The 21,117-nt window shown below is 36.6% G+C and overlaps 1 protein-coding gene across 1 annotated transcript in view; it reads left to right on the forward strand.

Annotated features, from left to right (window-relative positions):
• The window catches only part of LOC113078559 (disintegrin and metalloproteinase domain-containing protein 17-like), a 28,766-nt gene extending 7,688 nt beyond the window's left edge, over positions 1-21,078 (forward strand). Inside the window, exons 3-19 of the mRNA XM_026250856.1 lie at positions 477-610; positions 721-809; positions 916-1,093; positions 1,366-1,496; positions 1,662-1,748; positions 2,940-3,053; positions 6,699-6,840; positions 6,921-7,012; positions 7,091-7,243; positions 7,325-7,524; positions 12,792-12,895; positions 12,972-13,106; positions 15,307-15,434; positions 15,509-15,587; positions 15,669-15,757; positions 17,899-17,955; positions 19,189-21,078. Coding sequence (XP_026106641.1) covers positions 477-610; positions 721-809; positions 916-1,093; positions 1,366-1,496; positions 1,662-1,748; positions 2,940-3,053; positions 6,699-6,840; positions 6,921-7,012; positions 7,091-7,243; positions 7,325-7,524; positions 12,792-12,895; positions 12,972-13,106; positions 15,307-15,434; positions 15,509-15,587; positions 15,669-15,757; positions 17,899-17,955; positions 19,189-19,563 — 2,287 coding nt within the window. The 3' untranslated portion in view covers positions 19,564-21,078. The remainder of the gene's footprint in view (positions 1-476; positions 611-720; positions 810-915; positions 1,094-1,365; positions 1,497-1,661; positions 1,749-2,939; positions 3,054-6,698; positions 6,841-6,920; positions 7,013-7,090; positions 7,244-7,324; positions 7,525-12,791; positions 12,896-12,971; positions 13,107-15,306; positions 15,435-15,508; positions 15,588-15,668; positions 15,758-17,898; positions 17,956-19,188) is intronic.
• The last annotated feature ends 39 nt before the right edge of the window (positions 21,079-21,117 follow it).

Consider the following 21,117-nt stretch of genomic DNA (forward strand, 5'->3'; position numbering starts at 1 on the left):
TTTATTATAAAGTGTAATTGCTTGTATTATTAATCTCTGAGCATCCCTTATTATTATTATTTTTGTATTTATTCACATTTTATATATAATGTATTTGTTTTTATATATAGATTTAATATCTAAAACTGTAATATATAATTAATTTCTGTTCTATATGAATTATTATTTTTTGTTTGCATTAATCTTCTCTGACAACCCCTGCTTTCTAAAAATAATGGTAATTATATTATGCTTTTATTTATTGCCATTTAGTTTTAGTTTATTTTATTATGTTATTTTTATTTATGGTTTAATTTTATTCTATTCTATGCTTTATTTCATTCTATCCATCTGTATAACTTTTAGAGAGAGAGAGAGTTTGAGTGTTTGTGTTGTTATTCACTGACCCCTGACCTCAAGAGATCATGATTAGAGGCTGGTTCTTCCTTCAGAGTTTCACAGCACTAAAAACACATTTCTTACATCTCTTTTCAAAGGCACTTCAAGCTGTACTTGACAACCAACACAGAACTTTTTTCTGAAAACTTCAAGGCTGTATTCTTAGACAAGAATGGAAAAGAGCACCAATATGACATTCAGTTACAGAATTACTATAAAGGACACTTAGTGGGTAAGACATAGGATGAGAATATCAGCCTCGGCTGAGAACTGAATTTTGTTGTTTTTCCATCTGTGATTCATTATCATACACTGACATATCATTGTTTGCTATCTCGACAGGAGAGGAGCACTCGCGCGTGCAGGCACACATTGATGGGGAAGAGTTTTCAGCCCACATTCTTACTGAAGAGGCTGAATATAATGTAGAGGTAATTTGTTCACACATGCTTAATACTTGAAAGCATTTGATATTAATTTTTTACAGTGTGCATTTTTACCGAATGTTTCAGTATATCTTGTTCTGTCTTCGTTTAGCCCTTGTGGCGGTTTACAGAGTCACACCCTGATGGCCGCTTACTGGTGTATCGTTCAGAGGACATTAAAAACATCAGTCGACTGTTCTCATCCAAAGTGTGTGGATATGTGAACGCTGATGCCCAGGAGCTCCTGCCAGAAGAGGCAAGAGCAGTGGGACAGACAGAACAGGAGGAGGGTGTGTGTATATATTTATAATAAGATACCACAGAGGACTTTGGGTCACTTAGTGTTAGAGACTGGAGATCAGACAAGTTATCAAAATTAACTGTTTCAGGTGGCAGACCTTTTTTAATAGTACATTTGAGGCCTAATAACAACAGTGTCAGGTGACTATTGTGTTGCTTTAAATTGTGTAGATCTGTTTATGGACATCGATGCTTTGGAAGAGAGTTATTAGAAATAATTATTTGGTTGATCCATTTAGATGCTTTTATTTCTTAAATGCAGAGCATCACAAAATAGAGAGAAGATCTACACACGACCACAAGAAGAACACCTGCACTCTGCTTCTAGTGGCAGATTATCGCTTCTACAGGCACATGGGCCGTGGAGAGGAGAGCACAACCCTCAACTACTTGGTAAGCAATGCAACTGGAACACATTACATTTAACTGGAAAGGAGAGATGTCATTGTGGTTGTGCTATACAGCAGAGCAGTTTGTTGCACTAAGGCTAAGGTCCGTTTAAACACCATGATATCAAATTAAAAATGCAATTGAATTTGTGTGTTTTGTGTCTTTCAGATTGAGCTGATCGACAGAGTGGATGATATATACAGAAACACATCCTGGAATGAAGATTTCAAAGGCTACGGTGTGCAGATTAAGCAGGTGACCTTAATAACTCTTAATCAAATCAAAATCTGGATGGATCTTCCTCCTGTTCTTTTCTTACTTCAGTAGATGAAATCTCTTTCCCAAACTACAGTTAACCTGGAGTTAATCGTCATTCTAAATCCAGCTTTTAACTCCGGATAACAGACTTTTCACACTAGTAATTTAGAAGCAGGGTGAGCACTGCTTTTTACCCCAGGGTTATGAAACCATGCTCTAGTGTCAAACGAAGTGGTGTTAGAATGCCACACGTAGACAGACATGCAATCACATGCCTCATATTCACATGAAAGCACAGCACATCGTATAAACAGTCATTTCAGAGTTTCTAGGGAAAAATGTGAAGTGGTGACTAAACATGTTAAATGGAGTGAAGAAGAGACTGTTTATTCTTACCTTTGTAGACAAAGTCCATTCAGGTTAAACTTGATGGTTCAGTCTGCTGTAATACAAGTGCTTTGAATGTGAAACAAGATAACCCACGATAACCCACGATTCCATTTACCTGGGAATGATTCAGGGTTAACCATTTCAAGTGTGAGAACCCTCTGGTCTCTCTTCTTATTTGTTAAAGGGATTTGTTGATGATTTACAGTGTGAAAAATTGTGCAAAGGCTCTACAAAAATATAATAAAACTGTTCGATACAACTGTACTATATTATGATTTTTTTTTTTTGTCATTATTCATTGAAATCCTCAATATCCTTCAATCAATGGCACTAAATTAATGAAGAACTAAAATGCTTCACTAAACCACTTTCATTGAAAAATCAGTGATACAGTTCTTGATTAAATCTCATTAACTGATGATAATTGAGTTAACAACTCAATAGGTTATCAGTGAATAATGACTTAAATTGTGACAAAACTCTTATGATGCTTTTGCATCCTCCTTAAAGCTTGAAAGCCCCACTCATCTCAATATTCAGTGAGTACAAGTTTTTGATCTGTGGGTGTTATATTGCCATCTAAGTTGTAAATACATTTAAACAAAGTCGGCTAATTAACTTATCTTACAGAAAATATTGGCAAATATATATTTTTTTGTTTTCATTAAGTACATGTTTAATATGTTTAGATTTTGCCATCTTTCCATGAGTTATATTAGTGAACATTTAGAAAATACATCTTTTTTTATGTATTTAGAGGGGGTGTGCTCATTTATGCTGTGCACTGTATGCTCACAGATAATCATAAACAAGGAGCCCACAAAAGTTGCCCCCGGAGAGATTCACTACAACATGGACGGCAGCCCATTAGGAAGAAAGGACGGTGTGTGGGATGTGAAGAAACTCTTGGAAGTAAGTGCCATGTCCCTAGAAGTGCAGTATACACAGGTTAAAATGTTATGATAAATCCACAACAACAGTCCAAAAAAAGTAAAGTTTGTGAGCTTTGTATTCTGGTTGGATGTTATTGGCTCCAGACTGTGTCTTTGTATAAATACACAAACATACAGTGGAGATCAAAATTAGAAAACAACCTACAATTTCCTAAATTTTAAGTTCACTGCTTGGTCCTATTTGAGTTATCCTAATAAGAGTAAAAGGCCAGTTTTTAAGCATTTTGTGACCCAGGACCACAAAACCAGTCTTAACCCCTTAAATGTTACCCCCCCCCCATTTTTTAAATAGGCATTAAAGTGCACTATCCAAACTAAAATTGCTGTTATTTATGAACACTTTGGAATATAAACATAAGGTTGGTCTCTTTTTAAAGAAAAAAAAATTCAGATTTTGGCATTTTGGAATAAAAAAAAAAAAAAAATTGAAGTATCAAAAAGTTATAGAAGTTTAAATGTACTGTAAATAATATGCGCTATATTAATTTTATTTTGTTTTATTTATTATAAATATTTTACATAACAGTTTTAATTCTAAAATTGGTATAAAATTAAAGCATTGTGTCTTAATAAGTTATGTTATAAATTTGAAGTTGATATGAAAAAAATTGAGGTTCCTGTGAGAATTTATTTAGGGCGTCATACCACACACAGCCACTGGGAGTCATCAAAACTATTTTGAATTTTGCATAATGAATTTTTCTCTAGATTTTTCTGTGAATTTCACTTCTATCTCAAAATAACCACCAGATATGAAATCCTGAGACTCAGACCTTTCCAATGATATGTTTGTTGCCAAAATTATAAAAAGTTTTGGTTCTAGAAGACCGTAATGCATTATAATTTATGACACTTGGCCATGCCCACTAAGGGGGAGGTGACCGCCATTAGATTTTAAAGTACCATTTCCATGGTAAAGCAATGTCCAATTTCAAAATGGTTTTCACAGGATGAATCTTGGGTTTCTAAGCTTTCAAATGATATATGATTTATGATGATTACTAAAAGATTTTATATTGAAAAAGACAATAACAAAAAAGAGTGCCAAGCATCCCACAGGTGGGAAGGTGACAGTTATGGGTTAAGTCGCTGGGGTATATTTTTAGCAAATGGCCAAAAAAACATTGTATGGGTCAAAATTAACGATTTTCTTTTATGCCAAAAATCATTAGGATATTGAATAAAGATCATGTTCCATGAAGATATTTAGTAAATTTCCTACTGTAAATATATCAAAAGGTAATTTTTGATTAGTAATATGCATTGCTAAGAACTTCATTTGGACACTATTTAGATTTTTTTGTCCCCTCAGATTCCAGATTTTCAAATAGTTATATCTCGGCCATACATCGATGGAAAGCTTATTTATTCAGCTTTCAGATGATGTATAAAACTCAATTTTGAAAAATTGACACTTAAGATTGGTTTTGTGGTCCAGGGTCAAATTTCATAAATTTAATTGTATTCTGAAGCACAGTATAAAAAATAGGAGATATTTGAAAAAGAACTCTGATTAAAATTAGAGAACACTTACAGAAACCTACAAGTTATTGGTGCTACACCTGGTGCTAATTTCCGTAATTATATGACAGCCTATTTAATTAGCTGCATTCCTCTCATTCTCACTGAGATTGCAAGATGACGGGCCACTCTTAAGCCAAGTTCAGACTGCACAATTTTCAAAGTAGTCGGTTCACTGTTCTTTTCACACTGCATGACTATCTTGGCCAGCATTCAGTCACTGCTGTGTTCACACCGCACGATGGATCAGGGACAGAAGGTCTCACACTGCATGAATTTACAATAGGAAGACTCGCAGACAACTCTGTCAGGCACACAAACTACGTTTCACAACCCAACACACATGAGATGTGACGAGGAAACAACGCAATATCACGCATGCAATGCCAGAGTTCTCACGTGAGACTGGGATAGCTCAGATCAAACAGACTTGGGTGCTCCTGCCATATTTCTATTAATTTTTCTTCCATTTCTTGGGTCCAAACAGACCAAGAAGAAAGCCTTTTTCTGAAACGAAGACATGAGTCTGTGCTCATTCACACTGCGCGATTGTAACTTGCGTGAATGATCACTGATTTGCCTGTGATTTCAGGCATTTGTCAGCAATTTCTCAAAACCTGTCGGCGAGCAAAAAACTGGGCTAAAATCGTGCAGTCTGAACTGGGCTTAAGGTGACTGAAAGCCTTCAGCAGGAGGCGATCCAGATGAAGGCTAAATGATCACCCTTTCAGTAATTTCAAGAGAAGCTGGACATTCCAAAAAGTGATTTCTTGAATATAGCAGCATTACAGTGATTCTTATTCATTCAAGTCCCACAAAAAGGCTGATTTTCCATGTAAGACAAATGCATTTGAAGAACGTATAATACGGAGACTCTCAATGGGGAATTGGTAAAACTCAGCAGCTGGAATTGCTCACTAGTTCAGTGATGAACAGGGTATGGATCTGTTTCGGGACGTTTAAGAGAAGTTGGACTGAAAGCACACTCTACAGTGACCAAGCCTCTCAGAGAGAGATGAGAGACGAACTGATGCAAAGTTCACTTCGGTGATGAGAACAAGATTCATTTATTTAGGTCAGATGGGAAACATTCAAACATCAAAGATCAAACTGGGGAAATACTGAAGCCCAAGTGCATAAAGAGGTCAGTGAAAAGTGAGGAAGTGTCATGGTTTGGGGGATGTTTTCTGCAGCAGGTGTTAGGCCTCTTATACAGCTAAAGGCAGGGGGATTGAAAATGTTTATCAGAACCTCCTCATGCGGTTCCTTCCCTGCAAGCATCTCCCAATCAGCCTGCAATGTTCATGTAAGACAATGTCCCTGTAAAACTGCAAAATGGGTAAAGCAGTTCCTTGAAGCTAAGAACACTGAAATGAAATAATGAAATGGTAGCCCAGAGTCCTGATCTAAATCCAACTGAAAATCTCTGGAAAATCCTAAGCGACAAAGTTATGGCTAAGAAACTAGTCACCAAACTGTGGAAGAGACTGGAAGAAGAGCAGACCGAGATCACAGCAGCACAATGTGAGAAACCATTGATATCCTGCAGCCGCAGATGTGCTGAAGTCATTCAAAGCAAGAGCCTCTACTCTTCCTGATCATTTCTGACAGGATATTTAGTGTAATTGACATGAAAGAACCGTTATCAACATCTAAAATCATTTTACAAACTGAAGTATTCTTGCTATACTGTTTAGAAAATATTGAATTATAATTCTGTATTATATAAATTATACTATACAACAAATTTATACTAAAATGAACAGTGGGTATAGAAAATAATCACATTTTGTTGCTTTGCAGCCAGAAATGAAGACGGATACCGTTTTTGTTTTATTTAGCTGTATTTATACTTAAATGAAAGATAGAATGCCAACATGACAAAAAAATGAAGGGGGTTATTCTTTTCTATACCCACTGTAAATAAGCTATGCACTCAATAATAATTACCATTTCTGTAAACTGTCAGCTAATTTATCCATAATTTAGCTTCTAAATGTTTCATTTTTAAGAGCCAGTTTTATACGAGCCCTGAGTCACAAATTTGTAGACCCTTTCTCATCTTTATCTCACTTCTCTTTAGCAATTCAGTTACGACATCTCAGACAACGCCTCTGTTGTCTGCCTTGCCCATCTCTTCACCTATCAGGACTTCGATGATGGCACTCTGGGTCTGGCATACGTGGCCCCTTCCAAACAGGGATTGGGAGGACTCTGCCCTAAGCGTAAGGATCTCTTTATCTGTGATCAGTGGAATTCCACTCGTCAAAAGTGCTTGACCTTGCACATTCATTTCGTCTTACAGCCTACTATCCATCACAAACCACCAAGAAACCCAGCCACCTAAACACAGGCTTGACGAGCACCATGAATTATGGGAAAACTATTCTGACTAAGGTTTGCTTGTCATACTACTTGTGTCTTGTATGCTAGATGTTTTGTAGCAGGCAGCACTCTGATGTTTCGTCTCCCCAGGAAGCAGATCTTGTAACAACTCATGAATTGGGGCACAACTTTGGAGCAGAACACGATCCAGACAATATAGTTGCCTGTGCGCCCAGCGATGATCAGGGCGGCAAATATGTTATGTACCCTATTGCGGTCAGCGGAGATCACGTGAACAACAAGGTATTATCCATCCTGTACTGATTTTTTTCCCCTTTACATATAGATACTTAACTTACTCACCTGTTCTATTTTTTCCCTCAGCGCTTCTCCAACTGTAGCAAGTTCTCAGTCAGTAAGACATTAAAGGTTAAAGCCCCTCAGTGCTTTACGGTGAGGAGCAGTAAGCTGTGTGGGAACTCCCGTGTGGAGAAGGATGAACACTGTGACCCTGGACTCCTTCATCTCAATGATGACCCCTGCTGCACAGCTAAGTGCAAATTCAGGAAGACGGCACAATGCAGGTAAAGAAGCTAACAGGGATAGACCAATATATCAGCCTTTAAGATTATCAGCATCAACCAGATATAGATCACAATTAGGGATGTCAACGATTAATCGATGATCGATTAATTGTCGATAAGAGATGCAATCGATTAAGGCTATCGATGGTCGGTTAACCGATTCAATGTTGGGCTGCGTGCGGCTCATGCGCACTCAACACATGCGAGCGGCTGTGAGTGACGGTGACGATATATAAAAGCATCATCATTCATTCACAATGTACAAATTAAGCTTTTAATGTGATTTAAACTTTAAAGTACATTAAAATAGAAACAACATAAAAGTTCTTCAACATTAAATGCAATAGAAATGTAGTTACTAATCATTTCATCAGATAACTGTTTTATATCGTGCGCTTTGCAGGGCTGCGGGACACAGTGACAGGACAGGTAGTCTATTCATTCCTACAACTTGTTAATTCATTCCTACGAATTATTAATGTGGCAATTGTCCATGTTTCATTAATTGTGTTCCCTAAATAACCCATGATTTAAGTGAAATAAGGGAACAAATTAATAAATCGAACGAATTCTTAATTCATGAAATCTTTAATTTCCCTTCCCATGTTTACCACAGTAAGAGATGCGAAAACAGTTATTAAAAGCGAAAGATAATAAAATAAACCTGGGAAATTAGAGGGTTAGACTATGAAGATTTAGGAAAAGAAACAATGCCTAAATATACTGAATTTGTGGAAATTCGTGACCAACCGGCAAACCAGAACAAAGCCGCGTAAATGAAGATTATGGGGTCCAAAAGCATGGTCGCGATCTAACATTTTCCAGTTAACCTATTATTCCTCTAATAAACAAAGCTTTTATACCACACTTGTCATAATCAGATCTTATCATTTCTAAATAAATAATTGCTGGATTCAAAACAGCGATTAATAGGCGCTGTGACCGACACATTCCTGGAGCATTCAGTTTAAATAGACCGTAGTATACCGGTCCACTCTGCTGTTATGCCAAGGACGTTTTTGCTCATATGAAGAGGATCATCTTTTCCGTCTATATGCGAATGCGTGTTAAGTACAAGCCTAGTTTACATTATAAATAATAGTTTAACATTCAAATACATTGCGAATATGGAAACATTTCGATTTGTGCTGAATGAGACATGAGCAATAACCTCCAAATAAATCTAGCCAAAGCCGCGCTCGCTCATCCTCGTCTGCACGCATGCACTGTCACGATCTAATGCGCTGTATGCCGGATTTTAAAAAATCTGACATTTTCTAGGACAGAATCCAGCAGGATCAAATTAATGTGAGCAACTGTGTTTTGGTGCAGCAGCGCCGATGTAGTTCACTTAATGTGCAGCGCAGTCACACGCGCTCCACATTTCGGATAATTTTATACAATAATGTCAGTTGAAAACATTGCAATTGTGCTTTAAAATACAACAACGAGCACCACAAAACCATTTAAAGAGGCGCATTCAGCGTTCTCCGTGCGGGATTGGAAACTGTCAACAAAGTAAAATGACCTCAAAAGTATGGCGCGCTCTCTTCATTTTATCAAATGATCATAATTGCATCTATTCATTTTATAATCCTGCTACTAGCATTTTATTCAGACTAAAACCTCTTTAATTCAAGTGAGAAAGCGTTTTGTGTGTGTGTGTGTGGCTTTTGCACATCCTGTCATACCTCTGACTGTGTGCCTGCAATAGACGCATTTTGCAGTATTATGGTTAACGATTAATCGATTAATTGATCGTTAATTTAAACGACGATCGATCATGGAAATAATCGAAATTTGACATCCCTAATCACAATAGTGACCACACATTATTTCAGTTGTCTTGTTTCTTCAAGTATTTTTTTTTAATTTATTGAAATTCTATGGATTCTATTTTTTCCATTCAATGCGTCCTTTTTTAGTTTTTTTTGTTAGCCTATCCAGTTGGAGTGCAGCGCTGCTACGATGTTATTTTTTTTAAATATTGCAGAAAAACAGAACATCAATGTGGAGAAGATCTTGTTTACATCAAAACTGAAACCAAGCCGTTCACACAGAACGCATATTTCTCACATTTTCTAGAGGGTCATCTTCTATTGCCATTGCACTCGCGTTTTGCACAAGAGAGACACGTTTAGAAAGCCATGTAAAATTGGCTTTTTTCGAGACATTTCTCGAGACTTTATGGTGGGTTTTCCTCCGTCCCACTGCCTCATGTTTTTAAATGAAAAATGTACTCTGTGTGATTGGCTTTCACCCCTTTGTATTAAACTATGCATGCATAAATGATGCTGTTTTGTGTAAAGTTAAGCAACTTAATTATTATTGGTTTATAAACATTATTTTACTGTAAATATTATTCACTTCACAGTCATGTATTCTAATGCTTTGAAGCTTTGATTGTGTTTACAGTGTGCAATATAAAACGTGTTCATGTTTCGCGGGTAAAAAAAACAGTATTTTTCACACAATTCACCTATCTGTATACCGCTGTTTTCACTGTTATAAAAACGGGCTGATGTCTTCCTTGTTCTATAAAGTCCCTCCTTCAGAAATACGTAACGAGTTCTGATTGGGCCAGCGGTTCCTGTGTTGTGATTCGACAGCAGCTTAGAGCACGGCTCTGTAGCACACTGACCTCCTGGTAACGGGATTGGACTAGTTTTTGAGTAGTTTTGAGAAGCAAGTGGGCAGGAGGGTGTGCTGGAGATGTACTTATAATCACAGGAGTGTTTTTACTGACAAGATGCGCGTGAAAACATCTAGTTAACAAAGCTGAACAGCGTTGCCCTTTGTGTAATAAGTTACAGAAACTGTTAAACACTCCAACTTAAATAATAAAATACACTTACCAGTTGTGGTCCATAAACAACGCCTTCTCCAGACAAAGAGGCAACTGCTCCATCTTTCAAGAATAATCTTTGTGCAAATCCGGCATTAAACTGATTGAGATTGAGAAAGTTGTCCTCAGCAACTGTCCTCAGCAAAATGAGCTGCACATAGTTTTACATGTGCATTATAATTTTCCGGAACTGAGTTAAACATAAATTGTAACCATTAATCTCCAAGTACAGTGTCCCTGGGAAGCCCAAACAAAGATGATTGGACTCAGAGATGAAAATAACAGCGTTTCAAACGACATGGCGACAAACGCAGCTCTTCCTTCTTCTCCGTCGGAGCGCAACAAGGCCACGCCCCCCTTATTGTAAATTCATGTGGGCGGAGGTCAGTCAAAAAACTGTTTTAGTGACGTTATTACTGCAGGAACTAGAGGGATGTAGTCCAAACGGGTCGTTTTTTGTAGGCGAATTCTGTTAAATCAAATATCTCGCTTGGCATTGAACTTTGAGCTTTAGAATTGTACAGATATTATTTATACTCTAACATTACACACTAACTAAAGTTTAAAACATGGGATCAAGAAGAAGGGGACCTTTAAGTAAACATGCATTGGTAATAGTTTGCTCGCTGCACCCTCTTGTGGCATCAGGAGAAAAGCCAAAAGCTTTTCTTCACCCTAACTGAAATTATGCATTTTAAATTTGAATATAATTCGAATTTTTATATTTTGATAATATATAAGTACAAAATTAGAATTTAATTTTTCAGCCATTTTGACAGCCCTACTATGGATAGGGATTTTAAAAAAATATCTCAATCTAAGCCATGAACCGAACAAACCAGTTCAGAGATGAATCACAATATTAATCAATTATTTTCACTTAATTAGTAACAAATGCTGCTGGACTTTTGACACGCACAAAGAGGAGAGAGAATTACCCCAGTTCTGGTTTCTTTACCGGTTGCCTGGAAAATTAAGAATTGAGTTTAAGGTTCTATTGATGGTTTTTAAAGTGCTGCATGGTATTGCCGCAAAATATATTTTTGACTTTTTGATTCCTTATCAAAATACAAGAAATATGAGATCAGATGATTCAAGTCCGATGATTCTTCCATGATCCTAAAATGAGATTAAAAAGGGGGATAGGGCTTTCTCAGCAGCTGCCCCTCGATTATGGAACCCTCTTCCAAAGCACATTAAATCTTCCCCATCTGTGGATGCTTTTAAGTCTAGATTGAAATCATATCTTTTTAGTATAGCTTTTAAAATTGATTAGAGTGATCAGGACTTTTGTTTGTGTGATAGTATGCAACGATGCTGGAAAGCACTTTGGTCAGCGGCAGTTGTTTTAAATGTGCTATAGAAATACAAATTTGTATTGTATTGTGTTTAAGTAGAATATTAAATAAATATTATAATAATTACATAAAAATAAAAATGTATATGAAACCTGTTCCAAATCCGCAAGAAATCATCTTCAGAACACAAATTAAGATATTTTTGATGAAATCCAAGAACTTTCTGACCCTGCATAGACAACAAGGGAGCTGCCATTTTCAAGGCCCAGAAACGTAGTAAGGACATTGTTAAAATAGTCCATGTGACATCAGTGCACATGACTTGAGCATTTAATGCTGCTGTTGCTGGAGCCGGCGTTCTGACGTAGAACCTGGATGCGCTGCGCCTTGTTTACAAGCAGAGAAATGGACACGCATGTGCCATGGTACTCTCGTGAATCAAAGTGGAGACTGACTGGAAGAGAAGAAATTGTTGAATAAAGTTTTGTTTTTTGCGCACAAAAAGTAATCTCATAGCTTTCATAAAATTCAGTTTGAACCACTGATGTCACATGGACTATTTTAACAATATCTTTACCACGTTTCTGGGCCTTGAATGTGGTAGTTCCTTTGCTGTCTATGCAGGGTCAGGAAGCTCTCGGATTTTATCAAAAATATTTAAATTTGGTGTTGCAAAGATGAACGAAGGTCTTACAGTTCGGAACGACACGAGGGTTGGTAATTAATGACAGATTTTTTTTTATGTTTGAGTAAACTATCCCTTTAAGCAGCAAATCAGCATATTAGAATGATTTCTGAACGATCATGTGACACTGAAGACTGGAGGAATGATGCTGAAAATTCAGCTTTGCATCACTGGAATACATGACATTTTATGTATATTCATGGGAATTGAAATTGGCTATTAAGTACATTTTATAAATTAAGTTTAATTTGCTGGCTGATGTCTTCAACAGAAGAGTAATCCCTCGATTGTTTTGAATTAATACAGAGTTATTCAGAATTTCTTTATGCAGATTTTTGCTGGTGACAAGTGGTTGAAGGTTTTGTTAGGAAGTGTGTTTATCTTAAGGACATTGTTGTTATCAGTATTTGTGGCTGATGTTGTTGTCTCTGACCCCCAGTGACAGGAACAGCCCCTGCTGCAAGAACTGTAGCTTTGAAAGTGCAAATAAGACCTGTCAGGAGACCATCACTGCCACCTGCAAGGGCACGTCAAAGTGCACAGGTGAGCTCCACTCTCTCCAATGTCAATGTAGCAGTGGTCTGGATCTATTATACTTTTTACCCTTGTGTATCCCCAGGCAACAGCAGTGAGTGCCCCACCCCTGGAAACCTGGTTGATAACACAGAGTGTGTGGATAAGGGTCGATGTCAGAAGGGCAAGTGCAAGCCTTTCTGTGAGGCTATGCATAATCTTGAGTCCTGTGCCTGCAATGGTAAATGTCTCAACAAACCGTCCAATGTGTTCACACTAGTGCCCAACCAAGAGATGACTGTTTGGATGACCAGTGTTCAAACCGAGCAGGGATGGACAATATAACACTGTAGAGACAAAGACTGTAATATCTTGCTTCCACTTAAACTTTTGACATTTATATAATTATTATCTTGGGGGGGAAATGCTTTAATGATTTTTTTTTTAATTGTTAAATGATTATTGAATATATGTAAACACACACGCACACACACACACACACACACACACATAATATATATATATATATATATATATATATATATATATATATATATTAGTACAGACCAAAAGTTTGGAAACATTTCTATTTTTAATGTTTTTGAAAGAAGTTTCTTCTGCTCATCAAGCCTGCATTTATTTGATCAAAAATACCGAAAAAAAAATCTAATGTTGAAATTTATTATACTTTAAATTATCATTTATTTCTGTGATGCAAAGCTGAATTTTTAGAATCATTATCACGCGATCCTTTAGAAATCATTCTAATATGATGATTCATTATCAAAGTTGGAAACAGTTCTGCTGCTTAATATTTTTTCAGAACATGTGATACTTTTTTAGGATACTTTGATGAATAAAAAGTAAAAAAAAAAAAAAAAGAAGCTATGTTTTTAAAATATAAATATTTTGTAATAACAATATACACTACTGGTCAGTAATTTGGGGTTAGTAATTTTTTTTTCTTTTTTTTTTAATAAAATCAATACTTTTATTCAGCAAGGATGTGTTAAATTGATAAAAAGTGATAGTAAAGAAAATATATTATTAGAATATATATTATTATAAAACTGTTTTTTAATTTGAATAAATGCAGCTTTTTTTTTTTTACCTTTTATTCATCAAATATATTCGACAGCAGAACTGTTTCCAATACTCATAATAAATCAGAATATTAGAAGGATTTCTAAATGATCATGTGATCGACTGGATGTTACATGTGACACTGAAAGCTGGAGTTATGATGCTGAAAATTCAGCTTTGCATCACAGGAATACATTTTTTTTGTTTTAAGTATATTCAAATAGAAAACTATTATTTTAAGTTGTAATAATATTTCACTATATTACTGTTTTTTTTCTGTATTTTTGATCAAATAAATGCAGGCTTGATGAGCAGAAGAAACTTAGTAATGTTTAACTTAGAAATAGTAATGTTTCCAATCTTTTGGTCTGTACTGTGTATATATATACATATATATATATATATATATGCGTGTGTGTAATTATTATTATTTTTTATTAAAGGTTAGATATAAAATAATAATAAAAAATTGTTAAACAAATTACAATTTGAAATAATTGCTTTCTATTTGAATATGTTTTCAAATGTAATTTATTCATGTGCCAGAAAGCTGAATTTTCAGCATCATTACTCCAGTCTTCAGTGTCACATGATCCTTCAGAAGTCATTGTAATATGCTGTTTGGTGCAGCATTTAGTTGAAATAGAAATCTTTTGTTAAAATGCACTTTTTTACTATCAGTTTTGATCAGTTGAATGTGTTCTTGCTGAATTTGTTTTTTTTTAATCTAACTGATCCCCAACGTCAAATAGTTTAAAGTATACAGACTTTTTTGACAACTATCCCCTGTCTTCTCTATATAAAAAAGGCTGAAATTATGGGATTATTTAGGCTATTTTACACATGCACCCCAAGAAGCTGCACTAAAATTTTCCACTTCAAAATTGCGTTACATTGGCTCGTTAATTGGAATGGTTGATGGTCACTGAAACTAGCACCAAAACACATCTACCGTATTTTTCGGACTATAAGTCAAACCGGAGTATAAGTCGCATCAGTCGCATCAGTCCAAAAACACGTCATGACAAGGATAAAAAACATAAATATGTCACATTTATTTAGAACCAATAGAAAACATTACCGTCTACAGCCACGAGAGGGCGCTCTATGTCTTCAGTGATAGACTACAGGAGCACTGTGTAGCATTGAGCGCCCTCTCTGGGCTGTAGACGCTAATGTTTTCTCTTGGTTCATGTCAAAATACTTTTGATAAAAAAGTTGCACCTGACTATAAGTCGCAGGACCAGCCAAACTATGAAAAAAGGTGTGATTTATAGTCCAAAAAAATATGGTACTAATAATAGTGTTCAATGTTTTACCTGTAATTATAAATTCAAAAGTGCTGTGATGTTTTTCAGACACTGAGAACTCTTGTAAAGTCTGCTGTAGAGGCAGTAATGGGCTGTGCACTCCCTTCGTCAGTAATGGGTCATATCTTTACCTGCGCAAGGGCAAGCCCTGTACCGTGGGCTTCTGTGACGGGGCCGTGAGTACATCATTTATCAGACTGAATAATGTTTTTTATTGGTGTGACAAATGCTGTGATGTTGCACACTCCAGGGTAAATGCATGAAGCATGTCCAAGATGCCATCGAACGTTTATGGGACTTCATAGACAAACTGGACATCAACACATTTGGTAAGGGATGATAGCCAGGACTTTTTCTTTATGTTTTGTAAATGCCAGTGGTGACTCTTTTCTGGGAATTTCCATATTCAGGGAAGTTCTTGGCTGACAACATAGTTGGATCAGTGGTGTTCTTCTCTCTCGTGTTCTGGATTCCCCTAAGCATACTGGTGCACTGTATGGTGAGACTTATTTCACAGTCGATGTGTTTTTCTGAGTTGATATTTTTTAAAGGGATAGTCTACCCTGTCATCATTTACACATACTCATGTACTTCCAAACGTCTTTGACTTTCTTCTTTGCAACTTGTTTGGTAGATCTGCTGTTTTCCATGCAAAAAGTGTTTACATTTTTATCTTATATTTATATCTTATTTTATTTCAGCTTTATTTAAATCAACAAAAATACATTTTAGTTACCAATAACACTGTGAGGAACAGGCTGAAATTTGATGGTATTTTGTTGGGGTGTAACGGTACGTGTATTCGTACCGGACCGTTTCGGTACAGGGCTTTCGGCACGGTGCATGTGTGTACTGAATGAACGAATGCAATATTTTGTGTGCGGAACATAGGTACATTTTCGTGTTTCCAAACAAACATATTAAGTGACGGAAGTCTCTGCGTTCAGCGCAAATCCCGCCCTGCAGCTGATTCTAAGGCCGGCGACCAGGGGGGCAGGGTTTCGTATTTTTTTGAAGCACCCCTGGGCGCCGCCATTGGCTAGCAGACCCCCACCTGCTGTTAGCATTCCATTGACTCCCATTCATTTTGGAGTCACTTTGACAGCGAATAACTTAACATCTGAGGTGTTTAAAAATTCCATTTGTCCATTAATTATTTCTAAAGAAACACGAAAATGTATAAAAGGCTCCATTACCTTGTATCTCACGTTATGGTCCCGTAGAAGCAGTTTTTGTAAAAAAATAGGCTCACGATTGCATCATAACCTGTGACTCTCTGTCGCACAGTAGAGAAATTACCGTATGGACAGGAGGAGAAGCTCGCAGGCAATCTTTTACTGTCTATGAGGCTATCGGGGGAACGTGGAGGCATAAAGTCAAGGGAGATAATTAATCAGAATACTTACCAAAATTCGCTCCTGTTCACGCTCGCCTTCTCTGCAAGATTCGGTGGGTGATTCAGATTTCTCTTGGCACAGCGATCAGAAGACTTACAGGTTGCTCACATGACATCTACGTCATCAAGCTCAGTTTGAGTCTGCGCAGTACACCTCACCCCCAGGAAGTCCGTGCTTCTAATTTACTTAATTTTTCTCCGTTGAATCCAATGGGGGCTGTGTCCATTTCTTTTACTGTCTATGTCGGTGACACACTGGCTGCATGGCGTGAGCGTGACGTGTCTGCTGCGTGTCAGTTGCATGACAGCTGCTTCGCGTTTTCTGTGTCTTTACACACCAGAATTGTGCCTGACGTGGCCAACAGTGTTGACGGCAAAATACACTATGTTTGACAGGTGCAATATGCCAGTGTGTCACCGGCCTAAGGTTTTCAAAAGGCATCACGCAAGTGTGAACATCACTACAACTAGGAAAAAAAACTATTGTAATTCAAACGCAGCTCCCGTCGGCATTTAAACAGACCTTTGCTCTTAATTCCCATTGGGCCAACGCAATAACAAGATCTGAGCAGGTCTAAAAACTGAAACTGTTGATGCTGCACTTTACACTTATATATATATATATATATATATATATATATATATATATATATATATATATATATATATATATATATATATATATATATATATAACATAAATATATATATAACATAAATATGAGCAGTTCTACAAGCTGGGTTTGGTAATGCTGCACTGTAATCATAGTTATTTCTTTATATTTTTCATTATATTTTATTATATGATATTGGTTTGAGACTGAGAGTCTTTTATTTAGTTGAGAACTTTGCAGCAGTATTTTATTTCTTATTCTTTTTTTATTTTATATATATTTTATTTAAAAGTGTTTTTTTTTTTAAAAGTGTAAACAAATTGTAAAAGGGGGTTAAATGCAGTTAAATGTTTGCATTTCTTTCCCTTACTGTATCGAAAATGAACTGAACAGTGACTTTAAAACCAAGGTACGTACCGAACCGTGATTTTTGCGTACTGTTACAGCCCTAGTATTTTGCCATAATCTCATTTGTATTGCCGTCTCATTCAGAAACTTCTGTTTCTGATAATATTTCAGTAATTATGCAAGTACTATGGTAAGTAAATGATGACAGATTTGTCTCTGAAGGGCTTGTTTAGCCAAAAATGACAAGACATTACAGTGATTGTCTCTCTTTGCTTGTTAATAGGACAAGAAAATGGATCAGCAATATGAAGAAAACTCCAAAACCATGATGAACCCCCGTGTAAGTCTCCTTTGTCGGTGCTCCTTTCTCTTGCAGCAGATCTAACTAACACACTATACCTCCATTAAAGTCATCCAGCACTCCAAAGTAACAACTTGCTCAACCAGTTAGCTTGGCTTCTTTGATCAGGGCAAGTTTGGGCAAGCATGGCTGCATATTTATGACTTGTGGCTTGTTTGCTCTGACCCTTGTGGAACTGCAGCAGATGTTGGTGGAGGTGTGTAGATCTCAGCTCAGGTGAGTGAGCGTCATATGGCCCCCCACACCACTGTGTCCCCCTGAGTGTGATGAGTTGAACGCACTGGTGTGACGTGTCAGACGTGACGACTGAGTTTAGAATGCATTTCGTGCATTCAGTGTCCATGAGGATGTGTTGCTGGTTTCTGGTTCAAATGTTGTTGTTTTTTTAGATGCAATTCTGTATTTGAGCGTTTTAAATGCACAGCTTTGAAACTCTCTTGATACTGCAAATGCTTGATACAGGTGCTCATCTCTTATTTGATTTGGTTCAAGAGATGTGACTGGACTGTTACCGATTGGGCAGATGCATATTTTGCTGCATTTAACTCAAGTGTAGCATGATGTTTATGTTATGCATCGGAATGGGCATTAGTTTGTGTACTCGTACTTCACAGATAAATCTGAATATTAATGTTAACTGATACAGCTTCAAATTTTAATAATGAATTAGTACATTTTGAACTTAATATTAAGTAAGATCAATAAATGTTATATAAATATTAATTAATGTTAACAAATAAAATACATACAAATAAAATGTATGTATACAGGTGCATCTAAATAAATTAGAATGTCGAGGAAATGTTAATTATTTCAGTAATTCGACTTAAATTGTGAAACTCGTGTGTTAAATAAATTAAATGTACACAGGCTGAAGTAGTTTGTCTTTGGTACTTTTAATTGTGATGATTTTGGCTCACATTTAATAAAAACCCACCCCATAGTTTAAAACCACTTCGTTTTGTTCGATTTAATTGAATAAAATTATTCATTTAGTACTTTAATAATACAGGGTTTCCACAGGGTCTTAAATTATACAAGAAAGTCTTACATTTGAGCTTAAAAATCCTGCAGAAACCTTGTAATAGATAACTGCTGCCACTTCCGAGTACTTGTGCCCGCCCCTATTTGTGCAGGATGTAGTTAATACTATGAATATAGTTTTTTTTGGAAGACTCATTTACTTATTCCATTTCAAAATTCTGTCCTTAGAACGCAGAAATGCTGAGCAGTGTGGAATCGGCACCCATCCGCATTGTGAAGGGCTATCATCTGCATTCAGCAGCAGCACGACCTCAGCCCTTACTGGCCCCCACAGGCCCCGCCGTCTCACCGACACAGGAGACGCTCTGCGGCCCAGGCCCTGCCAACCTCTCTACCGCACTCAAAGCAGATCTGCTGCGAATGGACACAATCGAGGAGGACCCCAGCGTAGGCCCTCACCTGGACGAGGAGGAAGGCTTCCGTCAAAGCAGTACAGCTGCCAGGTCCTTTGAGGACCTCACCGGACAGTCAAAGCCATACCCCGGGGACAAGAGACGGCTGACGAGACAGCCGTGCATTGACAGTAAGGAGACGGTGTGTTGAGTAAGAAACCTTTGATTGAGACGTGAGCTGTGAAGTTCACGGTGCAATCAGGCTTCATTTTATTGGTGCGTTTAAAAGTCTGTGACGTGTAAACTGTTGACACATTTCAGTTCTTAGAAACTTTGCAGCATTGTTGCAATGCACAATTATAGTTGTTAAAATAGTGTTCCTTTAGAGCATTTAAAGAGAAATAACTATGTAAATTTCAGAAGCCAGCAATCATTCATTGTACATTTGTTCTATACATATCTGAGGTCACTTTTTATAAACCGAAGTACAAATCAAAATCATTTTTTGTGGTAATTAACGAACACAGTTGCTGTCCATAGTTTTTAAAGGGACAATTCACCTTAATATGAAAATGATGCTATTGTTTACTCGCCCTCAAGTCCTTCCAAACCCAAAAATCACAAATGAAGAGATGAGAGGTTTCTGTCCTTCATTTAAAATCCATTCCTCCAAAACTTTCACACTTCAAAACATTCATGAAGGCATTGGAAATCTAAATGAATCAAGCAGTTTAATCAAGGTCTTCTTTATATTTGCTTTCCATTTACCCTAAATGATGATCTCTACATACTTTGTGTGCTGATCAATGTTCAGATGTGAATCAAATCTGTGTATATAAAGTGAAGATTACAATGTCTTTATGATCTTTTTGAAGTGTGAACATTTTCGGAGAACGGACGTTTGATTGGAGGGAAAACAGGTTTCGTAGATGATTTTAAAAATGTTTGGTTTTTGGAATGACCTGACAATTTCCATATTTGGTAAACGATTTCTTTAACCTGTATTTAATCAGGAATATTTCTTTAATACAGTCAGTTTGTGCCATCCAGTTGTGCAAATTCATTCATTTATACCTCATGAGCAGCGGGTCTACCGCACGGCTCTCTACGTGTTGTCACACTTTTAATGTTACACTGGTCGACTTGCTGAGAAGATTCAAGTTATGCATGTCCTATGGCATATGTGTATGGATACTGTAAGAGGAGATGCAATTTGAGTTTTATTTTACATGTTCTTAAGGCCTAGATATAGAAATTGCACAGGATGTTACATTTTTGCAATTTAAGATTTGCTCCGTTTAATTTGTACTACTATATTCTCAATGGGATCTCATGTCTTTTTAATATACTAGTATTATTATGTGAAACACTGATTATAGAGTCAAGGGATGTGCATATTTTTGCCACTAAAACGGTTGTATAGACGTGACCAAAATCAGTGACTAGTAAATATCTGACTATAACTATTACAGTCAAATTTTAAGATAGTAATTTGACTTATGGCACATTAAAACTTAGTAAGTATATATTTTGTATTGTTTCTTATATTCCTGGATATCAAATCAGAAGTAATTAAAACCTCTCACTTGGATGTACGTAGATAGCTGTATCTGATGTCAGTCTGCTATCATTCAGTGTGTGGTTTTGATGCTCGGTTAGGTCACATTTATTTAACATGTATTATTGGGGTTTGAAGCCACGTTAATAAACTGCCTGTACACTGAAGTGTTTCTGATTATTTTATGAACCTGAAAGAAAAGTGCAC

The sequence above is a fragment of the Carassius auratus genome, unplaced genomic scaffold (genome assembly GCF_003368295.1).
Source record: "Carassius auratus strain Wakin unplaced genomic scaffold, ASM336829v1 scaf_tig00025999, whole genome shotgun sequence".
Lineage (NCBI taxonomy): Eukaryota > Metazoa > Chordata > Actinopteri > Cypriniformes > Cyprinidae > Carassius > Carassius auratus.